Below are 21306 nucleotides of genomic sequence, written 5' to 3'. Positions count from 1 at the left end.
TAGATTTCCTATTGTGACAACAACTAAACAAGTGTAAGAATACAAAGACCAATTGACTAAAATCTTGAACTAGTAGGAATAGTGTCATAATTTTCCTGATCACTCCTAGTTGTATACAGGGCCAGGTGAGATAAAACTCAAGGTCTCATGAAATCTCCATTAAACCTAACTTCTCAAAAAGCCTCACCATAAAGCTGGCCGATATTTGACATGAAATGTGCTGTACAGTTCATTAAGGGACAGATTTAGAGTTTGACGGATGCATTACCCTGTCTCAAACATGACTGTAGTACCCAGTCTGACCACTGGATATAATGCACTTGTATTGTGGCGGAAGGATGCCCGTCATTTTTGTGATAGAGTAACCAGTCTGCCAAACTCTAAATCAGCCATAAATATCATGGAAACTGCTCTTGACCCAAAAATGAACTGACTGAAGATCCACACAGGCCTGGTGTCACCTATCCTTTTGTGGGATGACTATAAAAAGATTTTAGCCACTGTGACTTGCCCACTGCCTTTTAATGTCAATGCACTTCTTGAAGTGGATACATATGTTGGAACTTTGTTATGCCCTTTTGTCTGTGCGCAGGCAGAAGAGCTATATGTAGCATTATCATCACATAGGAATGTGATTTACTGTGACATTTTAAAATCTTTCGTTTTACTCGGTATAGCCTTTCTCGTCTTTCTGGTCTTTATTTTACAACTATGAACTTCAGAGGTCTCTTCTAACCCTCTAAATGGAATAGCATCCCCAGGTAATGCTCAGTTTCATGGAAACATTAAATGAATAATTATGTGTAGAAAGTGACACTCAAATCCACCATTATTAGTGACAGTTTTCATAAATAGTCAGATGGCAATATCTTTGTTTTTGAAATATAATCTTTTTCAATTCTAGCTCCTTTAAATTAGTTATTTATCCCCAGTTTATGGCACCTTCCAATGCATCGGAATCAGAAATACAATCTATTTAGTAAGTGGGTCCACTCAATACTAAATATAAAATCAAGAGATAAAGAGACTTTGCCATAAGGGCTTGCAAAGAAAGGACAATACATAAGAATGAAAAATCAGAATTATTTTAAGTCCCAGGTGGGCAGCAAAGTTGAGAGAATATAATACACCATCCCTAGCAGAAAGGAAAAGTCTGATGGGGAACCCCCAAAATCGAGAATTTTTATACATTATTTTTGCACTTAAAATCACAGAAATAGCAGAATTGCGGTTTTCTAAGCAAATGTATAATTTTAATAGCAAATTAGAGCACATGAAAAATAAACGGCATATTGCCTTAACATCTAAGCACTATCCCACTAAATGTATAATTATTCAGCACCCTCCATGCAAATGCCATCTCGGGATTCTACAACAAACTAGATACTTAAAAACATGTTATGTGAATGAACAGGGCATAGTGAACCAGCAGAAGGACCTAGGAATTAAAGTTGCACATTGACTGAGCTGGAGAAAAACTATTATGCGCAAAAAAAAGATAATGGAAATAAACGAGTACGTCTCAGCGTGACTGTGTGCTGCAGAACTGGTGAGGACTGACAAAGTTGGGATGGAAGAGCACTAGTGATAGGGTGACTTTATTCTTGGAAAAGATGGTGTTTATACCTTACTGATCCCTAGTAAACATATATTACAAAAACGCACTTCTACACATCATAAAGAGTTAGTTTAAAAGCAATAGTACTATATCAGTGTATGTATGTGTAATTGAGTGAGAAAATACATTCTGCAGGTTAATGATGCAAATATAGACCATAACTTTTAAAGAAACGTGCTTTCTGGGGTAATTGTGAATTATATGCACATATTTATTTTTTTCCTTAATGATAATATACCCTCATAGTTTTCTTTTGTGCGTTACCTTTGTGGGAATTTGTCTTGCCCATGGGACTACATTAGCATAAGCAACCAGGATTACACCTCTTTGCTCAAACTGGTGAGGTGTCTCTAGTATCAACCACCTCACTAGAGTTTTGTTCATATTATAGCTGACCTTACCCACCCACACTGAATACTTTGTGCTATCTTCTAAATAAACCATGCTGTCTACATTCAAATCTCTGTTTTTAAGCACCCCTGCTACTACAACAGTCACAGGAGCACAGAACTCTTCGGACGCCCCCCGCCCTTAAATACTTGAGGGGCAGACATTGTGGTAACCACACAAATGCAGGCACATGCAAGCTAATAACATAAAAAATATTAAAGGCAAGGTTTTAAACTTAGTGAAATAAACTGTAGTCAAACACTAGATTCTCTATGGCAAAGTTTCAACACTCAAGAGATCAGCAGGTAATGTCCTGAAACAATTAATTCATTACAATAATTCTCACCATTCACAGTATCAGTAACAGTAAATAAAGGCTTCTATTGGAGTTTGAAAACAAGTGGTATGGTTCCCTTTCTCCCAGCACAAGACATCAATACACGGTGGTGGTGACAATTACACATGGGGGCCATGAAATTAGAATGTATCTAGGCAGCCAATGACCTCAAAGCAAGCAAAGGCAAAGACATAACTTGGGTACAATGGACCCTCAGACCGCCGGAACTTAGTGCAGGCATTTACTCCACTTATAGCTATTTCTCTTAGAGTACTGATTGTGAGGCCTGGGACAGGAAAGTTGGCAACAAACCTGGACCAATGATTGTGAGAGAAAGCCTCCTGTCCACAGTGTACCTGGAGGATGCACCACTCAAGGACAACAGATGTGTAGCTAAATGTGTGGAGATGGGAACTTAGGGTGTATCTCAACTCTCCTCAAATGGAGTTATGGGATCGGCTCGCAGCAGTGGAAACAAGATATGGATGTTCTGGAAACTATGAGTGTGTACTTTTAATGGATGTTTCATAGTTAGGCAAACTTCATCCCGATTCTTAGAGGGATCAAATGTCTCTCAGCTGACTTTTCCTGAGTGGAAAGCTTACTATTCCTTTTTCTTTAAACTTTTACTGAAGATTGAACCGTGCTGACACCTTTTATGCTTCGACTTTAGAAATCGTTTTTAGAGTTCTCTTCTCAGTTTTAACTTATCTTTAGACTAAAAAAGGAAAGTTTCTTTATGGAACACATGATCGCGTCAATTGGTTTCCTCTGCATTGTGGCTGTTACTATTTTGTATCTCATTTTATCACAACTCAATTTACTGAAAGATTTTGGTCTCCAGACTGTTAAATCTATTCCTACTTTGCAAATATGTACTGGTTTGATTAATGTTATAAAATAAATTGTAATGGTTGGCATAACTGGTTCTTGGTTTTTATTGTGAAGCTGTATTGGTTTCACAGAGACATCAATGTAGTTTGGATGTTAGCTCCCTTACGGCATTTCAAGTCGACTGTCAAAGGTCCATACGATTAATGGGGAAATTTGTTTGAGGTTCACATATCCACGTTCTATCAGTTTCGTTCTCACTGTCTTTTTGGATTAATGAGAGCAGGCATCCCAAATTGTCCATTCAATTTATCTTTCAAGGGAGAATTTGAGTTTCGTTTTTTTACTCCAGTGTCCTAACTGTGTCATAGGATTTTAAGGAGGTAGCCACTCTTCATATGCTAAAAGGGTACCCAGACACCAGTTCCCACTAAGCTGCAAGCTTGAGGAACAACCAAGACTCAACTTGATGGAATGCAGAGACAGGTGGAGCAGCACTGTCACCCTCTATATTGTCTTGGAACAAACTTAAAGGTAAAGCCCTCTAGTAAACAAATTACATTTGACTTTATCTAGTTACCTCAAAACAAACAGTGCAGATGCTGATACAGCTCTTTATGAGTGTTTGAGAGTGAATGTACAAAGAAAAGATATTATGGTGGCACCCTAATACAGGTAATTCAGATAAACACAGTCCTTGGTAAACTCGCCCTTATATCCTAAAGAACCAATGAGGGAGTATGTACACTGGTCAAAAAAGTTAAATCACAGCAATCAAGAGTGGTATCTCCACTTTTGAAGGGAGCGGGGTGGACTTGATTTCCCCAAGTGTCACAAAGGGGTATTTAATTTTCAACTGGTTCCCAGGGACCTCTGGTGTTCCATGTTTATACTTTACAGGCAAATGTTCTGAATAAATACTTGTTTTATTACAATATTATTATCAGCAATTGATTTGGTATTATTGTTGTTGTCATATTAGTAGCCATTTCAGTTTCTGTAGAAACAAAAATTCTCAAATCTTTAGCTATTAGCAAATTAGAGCTGATGAAAAAGTAGTCATATATATCAGAGGACGTGCTCAAACACCTTTAAAATAATATTTTACACCCCCCAAAACTTTTGACATAATATTTCACCAGCATTAGCTCCCACTGATAGTCTAGAGCTGGGGCTGACCTGAAAGGGGGAACTGTGCAGTTCACAAGAACCCTGTGTAGTCACCTCCCACATCAAAGGCACTTTCTAGTATAAGTACTGGGTCCTTGACGCCCTAAAATCAGTACACTTCTGGACTCAAGAAACGCTGGTGGAGTAAAGAACCGATGTGGGTCAGGATTGCCACTCTTCCAGGATTGACTGCTCTCAGAAACTGCTGCCCTGCTTTGCTATGCCACCCTGCTGATCTCAGCAGCCCAAGACTCGTCCTCAAATTCCCGAGTGACTCAGAGCTGCCTGCTTTCTTTCACCGCTCGCCTTTGATCTCAACCCAAGTGGCATTTGTCCAGCTTCGCCACTCATATCTGTAAGCTGCCTAAAGCGGCCCTGCTTTGCTTTGCCAATCAACTGCAACTTCCTCCCGAGCGGCTTTCGCCCAGCACCGCTGCTCGCATGTGTAACCTGTCTAGAGCAGCCCAGCTTTTCTTTGTGGCTCACCTGCAACTTCAAACTGAGCAGCGTTTGCCAGGTTCGCCACTCACATCTGTACCTTGCCTAGACCGGCCTGGCTTTCCTTTGCCACTCACCTGCAATGTCAACCCAAGCAGTGTTTGCATAGCTTCGCCGCTCGCATCTGTAACCTGCCTGGAGCGGCCTGCTTTCCCTGCCACTCGCCTTCAACTGCAGCTCGAGTGGCTCTGCCCGGTATAGCCGCACCACACTCCCTCAGAGGAGCACAACCAAGGACATCGCAAACCCATGCTGAGGAGTCTCCAGCACCACCCATTTGATATATTACCTTCTGCACATTAATCTTACTACTTTTGAGTCTACAAAGCCAATGCTTCGCTATTTGTGAATTGGATCTGTACCGTGCTAAAACTTTAAAATAACCATATAAACAAGCTTTATTTTTCTACATTCATGTGAAGTCTTTTTCTGACGTGTATCGCTTGTGATTATTGTGTGTGTGTTGTCAAGCACTTTGTACATTGACTTCTAAGTTAGACCTGCCTCCTCTGCGCCAAGCTACCAGCGGGTGAGCACAGGCTAATTTATGACGTGTCATTGACTTGCCCTTACTAGGATTGTGGTCCCTACTTGGATAGGGTGCATTTCCTCTGCCAACTAGGGACCCAATTTCTAACACTTTGTGAATGTAGGATTTAACTATTGCAGCATGGTGTATTCTGGATTACCGAACAAGGTCAGCTAATATCCCAGAATCAAGCTGCCACCCTAGAAAGCACTTCATTGATTCCTAGTGTACGCTATGATAAAGTTAAAATACTATGCATTGTCCGTAAGGCCTACTGGGACAATGGCCCAAGATACCAACACAGACTTAAACCCCATTACAAGCCGAACATGTCCTTATGTTCTATAGTTCATAGTCAATGACTGGTGACCATCAGAATTTGGGGGTGCTCCCTTGGTCACACCTGCTCTGAATCACCTGGGCGTCATGTTAGATCAGGAACTCTGCATGTCACTACAGGTCTGTTAGGTGACAGCTACCTGTTTTGCTATTATACCGATGCTGTAGGAGATCTTTAGGAATCTACAGCAAGATGAAAGTGAAAAACAGTTATTCATGGTCTCATAATGTCTATGTTAGATTATGGGAATGCACTTTAGTTGGGCATTTCTGAGGATTTGCTGGCTAAACTTCAATTAACCAAAACTCAGGTGCAAAACTAATACTTATTCTACCACAGAAAGCCCTAATGCCTCAACATCTGCATGAGCTTAAGTGGCAACTGGTTTGGAGGAGAACTCCCTTTACAGTACTTTGTCACATGCACAAGGTCTTATCTGGGTCTGACCCGAATTATCTTCCAGGACAATATCATTCCTTATCACCCATAGAGTACTTGTTGCTCATCTAAGACTGTTCTCCTGTCTAATTCAACGATTCTGCCTTGCGAATGTGGTGGGCATGCTTTTTCATATATGGCACCACAGAAATGGAATGCTTTTGCCCTTAAAATGGCTTGAGATTAAATTCTCCGTATTTAAGAAGCATCTAAAAACTTGGATAATTCTTTGAGCTGAGTTTCCATGTTGCTCTAGTTTTATAATATTGTGAGCCCACGTTGAATACTTTGGGTATTAGAATGTGCTACAAAAATAATAATAACAATAATACGAATCATCATCACCATCATCATCATCATTTACCCACCTAACTACACAAAGAGAACTCAAACAGGGAGGGAAAACCTTGGGAGTTCAGGGTCCTAAACTATGAAACACACAACTCAGAACTAAAGACAGAACTGAACTACATCATCTTCAGGAGGATCCTTATGACAGAACAATGCATCAAGGTTTCACCTGAACTTCATGTAAATGGGAATTGGTTATACTTGGCTTACAGTTACTGAATGTACTCTAATTCACCATTGATTCTCTGTGCCCTGAATTTGCTACTTTAAATAACACTCTAAATAATGGAAATATTATTTGCTGTGTCGTATAAAACACATTAATACATAATAAAAATGGATTTACTAAAATGGTGCTGTCCTGAGAGTAAAATCTTCTTTAGTATACAGGTGCAGGATAGGTAACTGCAGCTTTGAGTCCTATTTACTTTATGCACTTTTCATTGCATGCCCTTCCCCTTAACCCTTCAACAGGAAATCAGAGACTGATGAATTTCTACGAATGGGATAAAGGGGTCAATTAAGTAATGCCTCAGTGGGACCAAAGGTGCATGGTGTCACTTCTGCTACCCCTGGCATTCAGGACAATCGAAATGCATGATTATCCATCAGACCGGTGGATAAACTATGATAAAGCACATGTAATAGAGTACGGCCACTGTAATGTATATTTTGCATCTAGGGTGAATGTGTTATATAGAACAGGATTGTGGAGCGTACCCCCTAATGGAATGGACAACATTGCTGTCTACAAGAATGAGAGGAAGTGAAAAGAACAATCAAGGGTCGTCAGTTTATGATTTGTCTAAAGTACTGTTCTCAAATTGACAGTTGAAAGTTTCAATTCAAGGTTTTATTGATCAGTTGATTCTATCACTTATATGTGGGTATCCACGAGTTTTTGCAATGGTTTTTATTGTCTATGCAATAAAGTCTTTAATTTCTTTAGGATTTGTAGCAAGCCCTTGTCCCATATGAAGGTCAATTAAACAGCTCTTCATGGTGCTTTCAAGTTAGCTAGAACCTGCCAACCAAGAGCATACAATACAAAAAGCATGGATCCATTGAGAAAATAAGAGCTGTGGAAACAAAAACTGACCAATCAATTCAAACACAATACCTTAGCTTATATTACCTAGAACATTGTTTTAACATTTACAAGCGACATAAAAAAGTTTAACTGCGCACATTAAGAACAAACCTCCTCTCCCAGCCCCCACTTACATGAATCCAGCCCAAGGTGAGGAGGTTGTGCTGGTCCTGTACACTGAATAACTCTTCCACATTCTCCACGTCACAATAGTCTGGCCCCGCGGACTGTTTTGGCACTATTACGTGGGTGACGGTGAACTCATTGTGCGTCTGTTAAAGCAGAAGGACAACACAGGTCTGTTAGGTTCTTGCATCAATGCACACATTAACTCCGTGCTCAAGAATAATAGCACCAATGAGAGCTAGATAAACAACTGACTAGCAGCTCTCTCTATTCCTTGCTGTGCCAACTAAAGGTGCTCCTCTGCTGATGCCACCTGGAACAAATATCTGGTTGGTGCAGAAATGCCTTCCTGCATAGAAAGAATATATTACTAGGCACAGAGAAAAGGCCTTTTATACCAGCCTATCGTGACTAAATTTGTGAATGTCACAAGTTTGTACACCATTATGCCAAGTGGCATAACACATTTTTAGTGCAGCAGCACAGAAACGATGCGAATGACCAGAAGGAGAGCAGCTCTAGTTGTATTAACTCAAAATGCGTCCTTGCATTCAAAATGTACACGACTCCGCTTTTTGCTGCAACAGATAGTGCTAAAAGCCTGTTTTGTATTTTCTTTAATTTTCCAGAATTCCATGTAATAACACAATAGTAAATTATACTAACTTTGCACATTCCCATTTATTGCTAAAGGTGAAAGGTGCATTAAATACATTTATTGTTTTGCTCCATCCAGTTCTGTATTATACAGAGTAATGCTGGCACGGCATTTCCTCGAATACAGCTAGTGTATCTAGCGGACTCGCGGAATTAAGAAGTGTTTGAGTTTGGAACAATAAGATGAATGCTAAGGCACCGACAGAAACCAGGAATGCACGCCATAGATCTTTCAAATATCAAACATCCATGTGATTAATCGGTTACCGCATTTACTACAGCAGCACTTATTTTAAAGCAAAGACTTGATAGATGCTCACTATATTAACTTTCCTAACATTTAGATTACGTCAAAACACCGCATACTTCTTGCAACTCTTTGGCAGCATTGCGATGCTCGGAATCCACGTTCAGAAACTCTCAATTTAAAAAAAATGAGTAAAGATGTGGGAGAAACCTTTTCACAAACCACAGTAACATAGGCCTGCCCCAAATTTAGCAAGAATTGCGTGACGCAGCATGGAAATCTGCAGCACTGCATTGCGCATATGGCAAAACCAGGTGAAGCACCATATTTACTACGGACCGGGCGCTGATAACGCAATTTGTCACAGTGCACTAATTGAAAATGGCCTGCTTTCACGCTGCTGAACACAATGTAGTGCTGTGGCGCGCCAAGCAGTGTCTTTCACAAGTTTGTACTCGAGGGATGCTCTCCAGTACAATTTTCTATGTGGAGTCACCTGTCCATGGGAAAATCACGTGTAATTTCAGAGCAATTTCTCTTCCTTTAGAAGGACATATCATATGACTTACCTAATTCCCGTTGTCTGCATGTGATACTAGAATGTGTCAAGTAGTAACTACTACATTACAGCCAAAGAATATTGCTTACAACCATTGGCGCTCCCTTCACTTCATTAGACGTCAATTTATAGATCGGGTGGTGGACGTGTGCCATGCCTTGAAGACCACAATTGGAAAGATATAACACATTTTGTTACATGGGTGCAGTGTACAGTTGCACTGTTTGCCGATGGGGGGGGTGGTACTGGAGATCTATTGAAGGTATATATTAATGTACCAAATTTAAAGTACTAAATGTACATCAAAGATACAGACTAATACAAAAATCAGGTCTCATTTCTAGGTTAAAACGGATTTATTGTAGATGAAGACTACATTTTTTTTTTTTACAAAAGGTACTGCCACAAACAATACTGAACGATAATAGTGTTTATCCCTGAGCTACAAGTTGGTACACTCCATTTGGAAACTATGTCGAAGCATTTACAGACTACTCTATGAATTATAATATTAGAGAGAAAACAAGCAACCTTGTCTGTTTTAGGGAGCTAGATGAGTTAGGTGATTAGAAGCTCCTACCACTTAATTGACAACAATTGGAAAACAAATTGAAAAGGATAAGCACAGTAAGGCTCAGGCAATATTCCAGCTGTTTGTTACCTCTTATGGTATACCAGCTGTCTCTTGATTCATGCAAATTAGTAGTGCACGTAACTCACATTTTGACAGTTACTTTTTGATGAAAAACACTGTAACCCGCTGTGTACCTGCTTTTTTAGTTTGATTTTGTTTATGTACCACTATGATGGCAAAACTGAAGAGAAGTGTGAGAAATGAGGTTTCTGGTAGGCTAGGGTATGCCCCTAAGCCAGGCAGAACCCACCACTCTAGTCAGGGCAAGTAAGTTACACACGAAGATAACCTGTGCTCGCTCCCTGGTAGCTTGGCACAGAGCAATCAGGCTTACCCCCTGAGGAAATGTGGAAAGTGTTTGCACAACACACTCACACCTGTGTATAAAATGAATGTATAAAAATATGTTTCTATATTGGAATATATATCATAAACCAAAAATTACAAATCATAAATATTGTGCATTTGAAACAATTACTAAAAGATGGTACTTGTTATTCTGAGTAATACAGTAATCACTAGTGACATACAACAGATTATCAGTGGTTACTGAGAACCTTAAAAGCAACCAACTCAGAACTGAACACACAAAACGTCCAATCGCACCATAAATACATAAACCATGATAATTGTCCATTTTAGACAAGCATTGCGACCTGACTCAGTAATTTGAACAGTGTCAGGTATAAAGTGACCTATAGTATCATGTATTGCGTCATGGAGAGGCAAAAACACATAAATCACCAAATATGGTCATAGACACCAAGGGTGCAGCACACCTGCACTCCTACTAATGATTATGGGGTAATTAAGGCACCAAACGTAGGGCATGGCAGCACCTATATGCTTATTACATACAATACAGTACTTTGCAGATGCAACAGGATTGGGACCTCTGTCAAGGGCTTTACCCCATCCCACTACCACTACGGCAGGCAGGCACTCCCTGTGTTCTGGGCTCCTTGAGTGACACTTGGTGGACAAAAGGGGTGGGGGGGCAGGCCAGGACAAGAGTCCTTCTTGCAGGGTGGTAGTCTCTCCAGCAGCCTAACAGGTGGGGCAGGCCAGCAAACAACAAAGCAAGTAGTTCAGATGGCAGTTAGGGTTAGGAAGCAGTTGGCAGCAGGGCAACAAGCAGAAAAGCAACCCGCTGAGTCCTTTAGGCCACCCAGCAAATAGAAGGCAGGAGGACAACAGTAGAAGAGCAATCCAGATGAGTCCTTTGTGCAGTGCAGCAGTCTCCTGACAAAGATTCAGTCCCAGTTCCAAAAGTGTTCCAAAACATGGGGTCAGATCCCCTGTCCTTATACTCAAAAATGTCTTTGATGTAAGGGGTGACTTCAAAAGAACTCTTTCAAGTGTAACACAACCCCTTTCAACCCAACCCCAACTCCAGACATCAGTAAATCAGACCTGTTTGTGAGGACAGTATACAACCTATTGTCATGTAAGGTGTGAATGACCACTCCCTCTCCCAGCCCAGGAAGACTATTGGTATGCAGATGACTCTCCTGTCACACCCAGGCCCTCCTGTGTTGTGGCTGTCTGGAAATTATGTACAAATTTTAACTGTTACTCTACCCTGGACGTGAATTGGAGTTAGGCTGCAAAACACCAGCGTCATAAACAGAGAAATGGCCACTTTCTAAAAGTGGCATTTCTAAACTAGTAATGCAAAATCCAACTACACCAGTAAACAGCCTTTCTCACTACCATTCCAAACATGCCAACACTACTTCTTTCAGTTCAGAAATTACCACTTAAAAACATATAAGGGAATTCCCAATGCTAACCTATGAGGAGAGCAGCCCTCACAGTAGTGAAAAACAAAATAAGCTGTTTGTTACTACTAGGACATCCAAAACATAAAAGTACATGTCCTACCTTTTACACAGCACACTGCCCATAGGGCTATCTAGGGCCTACCTTAGGGGTGATATAGATGTAGTAAAAAGGGGGTTTAGTCCTTGGCAAGTAGTTTGAGATGCCAAGTTAAAGTGGCAGCAAACTGTTCATGCAGGCACTGCAGTGGTAGGCCTGAGACAGGTTTGAAAGGCTACTTCTGTGGGTGGGGCAACCAGCGCTGCAAGTCCACTAGTAGCACTTAATTTGCAGAGCCTGGGTATATGGTATACCCTTTACAAGGATCTTATAGGTAAATTAAATATGCCAAATAGGTGTAAGCCAAACAGACCATGTTTTAGGGGAGAGAGAGCACATGCACTTTATCACTGATTAGCAGTGGCAAAGTGCCCTGGGTCCTAAAGCCAACAAAAAGAGATTCAGGAAAATAGGACGAGGAAGGCGAAAAAAGTTGGGGTTAACCCTGCAGAAAGGGCCATTTCCAACAAAGAGCATTTTTAAAGGCCAAAAAAAAGTGAAATCTGAATAACCGTTCAACTAAGAGAACCTTTTAACTATTCAATAACAACAATAACAAAAGTGCAATGTCTGAATCTTTTTACGTATGTAAAAAACACACAAGCATTGTTGACCCGCTCAACACAGCATAACACAACACAATACAGATTTCACATGCAAGAGAAAAATTGTTCGATTCTTACCAGTTTCCCACAGAGAATCCCACAGGTCTCGATTCCCCGTGTTGTATTCGCATCTGCTAGCAGCAGAAACTTGTGCATCAGATCCCTTGGTAAAACTACACTTCGGAGCCCTTCCACCATTTGAGCTAGTAATGAATAATGAAAGTGTATGTGTTAAAACTTGCTTCACAACAAGTGGGACCATGTAACAACTTTAGATGTTTACGTATGAAATGTTACCAAAGTGCACCCTCTACAGACTTTCTTGTAAGACCACATCCTTACAGTCACAACAAAATATGTTTAGGAAAGTGTTGAAAGGCAGGCTCTTCTGTATTGGTCATCACTTTAGTTGAGGTGCATGTAACGTCCCTTTCTAGCTCCAAATAACTAGGACGACCACCTAATGTTGAGCATTGTAATCACATTTGTTCACGGACCACAACTGATAATATTACTAAGCATAGTGTTCTTGTGCTGCTACCGTGGACCAAAAACCCAGGGTACTGGTAAGAAACAAACATGGCTCGATGCCTCATCAACAAAGGTGAAGGTGACAATATGCTAAAAGTGAGCTAAGAAATCAGGGTCCTGTGGGAGGAGGATAATGATGGTTATTTTATAACAGGAAGGAGAATTGGTTGCTTTTTTCTGTGTCCATTTTACTATACATGCAATAAGCCATTACTTCAGTGGTAAGAGGTTTCTAAAATGTATTTCATTTAATTTCTTTGCTATATTCTACGCAAGTTAAAAAAATTGAATGTTTCTTCTTAATCAATACATCACATCTCAATCAATCAAAAAACATTCATTTGTATGGAAATACCAATACTGTGTTTTGATACCAGAAAATTGTAAAGTTGCTTTGTAGTAAGTAATAGTAGCACAGACGCATTCTCTCCTTTCATATGTACCATTGACTAGTCTGATTAGTTGAATTCATGTTGGAACAGGTCAGCTTCTGAACATTTCATGAATGTTATGGTTCAGGCCTGAGTTTACGGAGCTTCATGGTCAGGCCTCTTTGGCTGTTCTGTCTGAAGGCTCATTGGCAGGTAAGGTAAGCCAATGTTCATCACAGATGTTTATTGTGGCAGCCGGCTCATACAAATGTTGAAGAGAAGACATAAAAGGGATATTGGGGCTGCATTTTTGTTTCTATCCAAGCACAATAGCAGCATTTCTCGGATATTAGCCAGTGTCAAGTCATTCTAGCTGGTCTGAACCCAAGGTAATGAAGTATCATATTTATTTGATACTATTGTTCTTGGAGTCATCTTGTCCTCTATTTCACTTTTCTTGTGGGATGTGGTGGGATCAGTCATAAGTTAGTAAGGAAGTTTGGGTCAGTGGAGGATTTCTTTAGTAGAGGTATGATGGTAGTTTGTTTCAAAGGATCTGGTATGACTTGAGTTGATCGCAGCTGGATATATGCGTAAGGAGTTAGGACAAATTTGTTCATACACACCACTGTGTATGGTTGTGGGGGCTTGTTAAAAGCTTTTGTCCCTTAGGACATCATTGCTACCTCCTCTTCGGTCATTGGGTGACATGAACTGAAGGAAGACTGGACTAAAGATGGGGTCACAGGAGGATAAAATGGTGGTTCATGGTTATTACACATAAGGTCATGAATTTTGATAATTTAGGATTAAATAAACAGTACACACCATGGACGTTTTGCAAAAAGGATGTCTTTCAAGGCTTTAAGGCTTATGGGCTGGTCATGTCCTTGTAGATGTTAAAAATGTGTGCCCTTATTGATAGTTTAGGACTGTTTTTAGGTCGAGCGCACAAGCCCTTTCACCTGTCCTACGTATTGTGAGCTTTTAACCACGCCCACTGCACACCTTTCACTTTCACTCGTTTGTGGGCTTGCCTTTCAAAAATCCTTTGTTATCATTGGTAAATGCTTTATGCTTGTCCCTCTTTGGGGCGGTTTTGTTATTGTCTTGCAGAATGCCCCGATTACATGGATAATTGCACAATTGCCGATACGTTTGACTGCAAGTAAACTTCTTTTTCTTTTTGTGTCTCTCCTTCGCGCTCATGCAAGCCATGGCCCTTTGAATCAGATCCCTTATGTCAACTGTTTACTTTTCATTTTCAATTTAAGTAGCAAGAAAAGTCCAGTTAAGAATTTACGACACTAATAGCTCTAACTCGAGCAAATGCGAGACTGATTGCATTGTAAATGCTTGTTTTTTTACATGCTTTGCAGTAGTTTGGGGTAGTTCCTACCGTTCCACCTGCAAAGCAGCTTGTCCCAGTCTGCCACTGATTTATGCAAAAGAAAGTATTCAGCTATTACTTATGCTATTTGTTTATCTACTGGAACCATACCCTAAACATGTATCTACGTCTGCACCAATGCTGGAATTAATCTCAGTAGCTGACAACAGAAACAAACATGAAAAAGCAACAGCCGGTACCTCCATAGTGTCGGGCATTGCTCTCTGCCGAGACAATGTGACTATTTGAGGGAAGCAGTTGTTGGATCTATTGTCCTTTTGCTATGAGCTCTGAACCAAAAAAAAACAACTGAAAGATCTGTGCCAGAAAAACAAAGGGGCACAAAATTAGCACTGATTGCTCTTGTTGATATACAACCCATGTGGTCATAGAATGGGTCATTTAGACAAAGGTGGGTGATCCTCTAGTGTGGCAGAGCCATGGTCTCCACTCCCCGCAGGAGGACTATTGTCCCTATTTATGGATCTCACCTGCCAAGAAGGTATTAGTTTACAGCAAAGGGAACCACAGTCACAGCTGTTGATTGATCCACTCCAATCTGAGCATTTCACCTTCCTTATAACTTTGGATAGAATAATCGGCTTGTAATCATTTGAAGGAACTGAGCTCCCAAAAGTTTCCCTTGGCCAGGACCCGCCTTGCTGTGGGGCACCATCTAGACAAAGACCCTGACAAATAATTTCTAAGATGAGCATTTTTGCTAACATTGTTTACATTAGCAGTTTAAGACAAGACCTTTGCTGCAAGGCTTTGTTGATTAAGTGCTTTGAGATGTTTGCTGCTGTTGTTCGGCCAGAAGCAGTATTCTTGGCTAGTCCTGATGCCTAGAATTAAACCGTTAATAAAGTTCTATAACCTACCTAATTCTCTTTGTTTAGATACTCCATTCTTTAAATGTTTTATATTTTGTTCTTCTGCAATTAACACTTTCCGATATCAGCCAGATCCTGGCCAAGCTACCAAAAGGATCATCAATTGTACTTCAATGAGACTGTGGCTTACCTCTTTTTATTAATAGCAGGGTGTGGGTGTAGTGGAACCTAGTGTTTGCTGACAAAAAATCTAACTTCATTCTCACCACAGCTAACCAGTGACCTCTTCACAGTAAGATGCTGGAGTAGTTTAGCAGCATAAACATCAGTACTTTGGGAAAGAAAATATATTTTCAGAGGGAAGAACCTACTGTAGACGATTAGTGGCCTCTGGTCAGAGAAGAAAACACGAATGTATAGAAGCAAATGGTAATCTATTTAGCTCTGCCTTTTTTGTCCGATTTCTGCAGTTAAATAAAGCAAAGGTTGTTTTTCTCATACAGAAAGAATTAGTCTGTCATCAGCACACACCGAACTGTTTCTTCCAATTGGACCTCAAGGTTTGGGAAATACATCTTAATTATGGGACTCTGGTGACATTTACAAACAGCATGCCCTTTGCCTATGAAGGTTATCCTCATTTCATCAGACATCCTCACTAGCAGGCAAGAGCCAACATACAACCTTAGTACTTAGTACATGGCCATGAACCACATTCATTACACGTTTGGCTTTTGCTGCTGCGCACATATTAGTGGTTTAAAATCCTGTAATAAGACGGAAATAGTGGCCAGCATATAGATTATTTTTGTGCATATATTGGAATGAAATTAATTCAGTGAACTACAGATGTAAAGTATTTGGAAGCACAGAGGCAGTCTCATGATACATAAAATACATAACTACTAAAGTAAAATTAATCAGTAAGGTATTTTCTTTGTTTATGGTGAAATGTAGAAACCGACCAACCTTGAAACTCATTGCTGATAACCAGACTGAGAAAATCCACTGGGCATCACGCTGCTGTATTACACGATCGCTCGTTTTGGAGGCTCAGATTCCTAACACCGGGGTCAGAGACAGCTTTTACAACAGCTGTCCACCTAGCCGAGCCCAATCAGCACTAAAAATAAAAGCTCCTCCTTATTACAAGGCACGTTAGCATACCCTGTGCTTTAAATGCAGGGAGAGATACCTTCTCATCATCAGATAATATTATTTGGTTTTGAATACTAATTGCTACTCAATAACATGGACAAATATATGGAGAACTCTATATTTTATATGCTAATAAAAAGGAGTTAAGTATTACCAGCTGGAACCTTTAATTGGACACAACGTGTAATCTAATAAAACCGAATCCATTTAGAAACTCACAGAACAAAGGATGAAATGTGCATGCAATTCCATTAAAAAGCTTTTAAGGAAGACACCAGGGCGTTGCACGGAACCAGGCACTTACTCTGAACAGCACTGAGAGTGGCTGCTGGCTTTAAGGCCCTGCTTACTGGGGGAGACTGCCCAGCACACACAGCTGCGTCACCCTTATGGGCCTTATCTGAGAACACCTTAGACAAGCTGTTGTTTTTAGGGGCGGAAATACAAGACAACATGCTTCCGTCAGTCTGCTCAGACACCTTGACATTTTCGTTCGTTTTCATCAGATCTCGGGCTAAGTCTTGCCTCCTAAGCTGATCTTCAAAGTAGTCAAACTGCTGCGATTCGATTTGCAGTTGTCGTATTTGTGCAATTCTCTTCCTTTCTTCTTCCACGAATCGCTGCTGCTCCACTTTCTTGAGGAGTTCAACTTTGTGCGTGTTCTGAAAAGGTTAGCAAAAAATACTCTTTGTAACGAGTAGTAAAGTTTTCCTTAAATAATGAGTACTAGATAAAGAAACTATGTATTTCAGAAAACAAATACAAATAATTAAACGCTCTAATTGATAACTGACAACGTTTCGTTTTCAGGAATGCACAAGCCACTTTCCCTATGGTTGGTTCCCCATTTCCCACCTAGGCCTGCCCGTAAAATATTCATATAAAGCAGCACAAAAATTAAAATAATAAAGTTTTTCTAGTGATAAGCTGTCGTATTTGATCTTTCATTCACTGTGCGACTACACAATAGGGCGACCAGAAGACCTTACAAATTAAGAACGCTCCGAGTAGTAACTCCCAGAAGTTTGGAACATACTGTAAGCCAAAACATTGCAGTGGTAGCATATGTAAGCTGGTCAAGAACAAATGGACTTCCATTTGCCGCAGGTTAACCCTTGTTGTACCAATAAACGAAGTGCTCCTTACAGCCTATACCTTGGACTACGGACAGGAATACACCGATATCGCACTGTGATGATAGTTTTAAAAGAAGAACCAAACAATACAATTGAGAACTTAATAATCTAAAGGTCCAACAACGTATATTGAAAAAACCCTAAGCAAAGTAGTTGAAAAAAGCAAAAGAATAGGAACATAGGTCATATTTATGTTACAACAAAAACAAAATTGATGAAAGGGGTGCAAACTCGGAAATTGGTGTAAAGGACAGCATATTGAAACTGTTCAGCAAAGTGAAACCATCTAACCAAGGATGTCACTGGAACTCTTAATTAGCCATTTAACTTGCTTTGATATGTGCTTCTCTTTGGATAGGATTTTCCAGAGAGTTTTCAATGTTGCATCAATCGTTAGACTAAATATATGGTGAGCTCCACAGTGCTTTGCCTTCTTGGCAAAAGGAGTTGGTAGGCACTATGAATTTCTGCTCTGTCTATTCCAGACTGGCACAGGTGAGCTTGAAATTCTTCGGAGACAGACCAAGTCTTATGGCTTCACGGGAACATTTGGATCTTTGCAAAGAGTTCCATATGCAGTTGCCTCTAGCAGGTTAAGGGCTTCCAGCAGCAATGGGATTCCCAACCATTCCAATGAACAGCGTCAAGAAACTGGCTCCATACACCATCCAATGACATGCAATAGAAGTTGTTCTTGCGTCAGTCAGCTAGGCTTCATTATCTTCTTCTATGTTCCAAGCAAGTTTATAAATTGCAGTTGGCTAAGTAATGGGTTTTAAGATAGGTACGATGATCCTGTTGGTGGGTGACTCTAAGCCAATCTATAAGAAAAAGCTCAAAGACATACAACACACTTCTGTGCCATTGTGATTCGGTTGCTATAACTACTAAGGCCACAATTCTGTGAGTGGGCTTTGTGTTTCAAAGCCCAAGATGGCTGGGGGATCTGTAAAAAAGTTGACAACTCCACATTCATCATGCTGACACTAATGCTTTATTCCAGTCATCAGTATGTCTTCAAGTCCACTCCCACACTACTGCCTGACCAGTGCAGGTGTGTGGGGGGGTGTATCAGGTGAAGAAAGAGAAAACCTAAAAATAAGATATAACACATCTACCGTTTTAATGGAACTTGGGTACAGACCTGGAAGGAAAAAGGGGAGGATAACACCAGAAGATAGTGATTTAGAGAGGAGGAAGTAACTAGGACCAGAAAATAATGATATATACAAGGATCAGTTTCCACATTTTACCCATAAAAAATCTCAGTGCCCTACAGGTACATTGATATTATACATAAAGACACTTTTTTATCATGTCTCATACTCTCAGGAATGTTGTATGACAGGGAAGAACCAACCAGCTCTGGGCACTTATCAAGAGAACACTTCATCACTCTGTCAGCACTTAATGTCTGACCATTGTGTAAGGTAACTAACAACCTTATGGCAGGGCCACTGGAATTATGCGATTGTGTGGCCACTACAATTTTGGCTTAACTATAGATTTTCCACATTTGCCACCTAACCCATCATATGCTACACAATCTGCTGATTTTATAAAAAAAAAATGTTTCGAGCTCAAATGGTTCAAAAGTTACTAAAAGTGCAGTGACGTGTGTCGCCACGCAGTGCAAGACCCTCTGTAAAGCTGGATTGGTCACCTTTCTGTTGCTTACCGCTATATTTGGGTGCTAAACTGCTATTAACGAGATGCAGTCAATGCCCATACAGTACTACCACGTTTAAAAATGACGAAATAATGAAGTAATACTTTCACAAAATGTGACTCATTATGCTGCATAATTTGGCTTTTCTTGCTGCATAATTTACTAAACCCTGCCGCTTAATTTGGCCCTCTTCTGTTGCATAATTCCAGGGGCCCTGCTTATGGCTTACACAACTGATCCTGTGTAGCATGGGGAAAGCACAAGATCTTCACTGGTAACCAATCTTCAGCTACATATTGAGGAAAGTTAAACCTGTGAATGTGATCAGACCTCTCCTTGTAACGTGATTGGTTTCTTATTATTTCCATGCCCACCATCTAGGTCAGTGGGTTCCTTCTGTTTCAACCAATCTGTTGACAATTTGGTGCCTGGTCGCTACAGCATTGTTCAGTGCAGTAAGATATGGCCGAATTATCACTTGCAAAACTTGTTGAGGTTGCATTCCACACACTCCCTAACAAATGTACCGGAAGTGCTGTCATTTCGTCCCCTCTTTCTGCCTACTGTGCGTGTTCTCTTTCAAGATGTGTGCACAGATGTCATTCAGTGTGTGTGTGAGGTAACTGTGAATGGCCTTAGTTAAAGTATGCCTTTAATAAGACCAAGGTGGCTGGCTATATTGAGCAGATTAGGATATCATTTTGAAGCTGGTGAAATTTACCAAACTTGATAACAACAGAATAACAGGTTTATTTAGAGTAGAAATGGGAGCTTATAGCATGTAAGCTGACAGAAATAGGTAACTAAGAATAACCTTGCAACATTTTTCATAAAATGATTACACAGCAGAAACATAGACTGCTCCACCCTAAAACCGCTGAATTAAAAGTGGTTAGTTATTTTTTTACATGGATCAGCGACAGCTTAAGGTTCTGACAGAGCAACAATATTACTGTAGTAATATAGGTGCTGAGGGGACACAGGCGTACAATTTTCCTGTGCAACTACTCTTCAGTCTCTTAGATTCAACAGGCTTTCACGTAATGAAGCCTGTGTCGTTCCTCATTTATTGAGCATATTGATACTCCTTTATTGAAGGCACCCAGAACTTCTCAGATAACCATTTCTAAAGTTTCAGCTTTAACAGCATGGTCCACCTCTCTCACACCACGGCTGAATGTTTGCTTGTTTTCATTTTCCATGCAAATTGTTTCAATAAAACCATTTATATTTTTTGGAGTGCGTGAAAAGGAGTGGCGGGTGTATTGGACAGGAACGGTACCACACTGATGTAACATTACTTGCGACAAATGGAAGGGAAGTGCAAAATCACATTTTGCAATTACAAAACATGAGTCTACAGCTCTGTTTTACGAGTTTTCAAATGAATTTGGATCGGTAACTGGTCGACAGTTTTTTCAAAGACGCCATAATAAGCCTGGAACCTTCATTTTGTGAAACAGATTCGTATACACACTGATACTTACATTGGCTTGTAAATGTTCTTGATATTCTATGTTGTATTTTTTTAAGAGCGACTTCTTCAACTCATCTGTTCTGGGAAAAGCCACATCTTTCAATTTCTTAAAAAAATAGAAATAACATTAATTTAATGCTACAAATATTCTCTCATTTAAAGATCGTAGACTTCAATCACAGACTATGCAAAATACAACGTTCCCAAGAGATACACATGGACCCCCGTCCCCTCAAGTACTGATAATCCATGTGGTTTCTCTGCAGTTAGGCCTAGCAAAAAAGTGGCTAGGGGGAAAAACTTATCAGCTCCATTTCATGACCAGCATCTCCTGGTTGACTCATTACGGGGTGGTATTAGAATTATTCACCAGCATTATTCCAGTCCTATTTACTTTATCAGTGAATTTTGTCAAGAGACCCTCATTAACTATCTAAAGT

At 40.2% G+C, this 21306-nt stretch overlaps 1 protein-coding gene across 1 annotated transcript in view; it reads right to left on the bottom strand.

Moving 5' to 3' along the window:
• The window catches only part of STAMBPL1 (STAM binding protein like 1), a 182886-nt gene that overhangs the window by 29449 nt on the left and 132131 nt on the right, over positions 1 to 21306 (bottom strand). Inside the window, exons 5-8 of the mRNA XM_069239904.1 lie at positions 20877 to 20972; positions 16889 to 17246; positions 12380 to 12504; positions 7727 to 7864 (exon numbers count right to left, since the gene is read on the bottom strand). Of these exons, the coding sequence (XP_069096005.1) occupies positions 7727 to 7864; positions 12380 to 12504; positions 16889 to 17246; positions 20877 to 20972 (717 nt within the window). The remainder of the gene's footprint in view (positions 1 to 7726; positions 7865 to 12379; positions 12505 to 16888; positions 17247 to 20876; positions 20973 to 21306) is intronic.

Source organism: Pleurodeles waltl, chromosome 6, assembly GCF_031143425.1.
Source record: "Pleurodeles waltl isolate 20211129_DDA chromosome 6, aPleWal1.hap1.20221129, whole genome shotgun sequence".
Taxonomy (NCBI): Eukaryota; Metazoa; Chordata; class Amphibia; order Caudata; family Salamandridae; genus Pleurodeles; species Pleurodeles waltl.
This window is presented reverse-complemented; position numbering and strand designations above follow the sequence as displayed.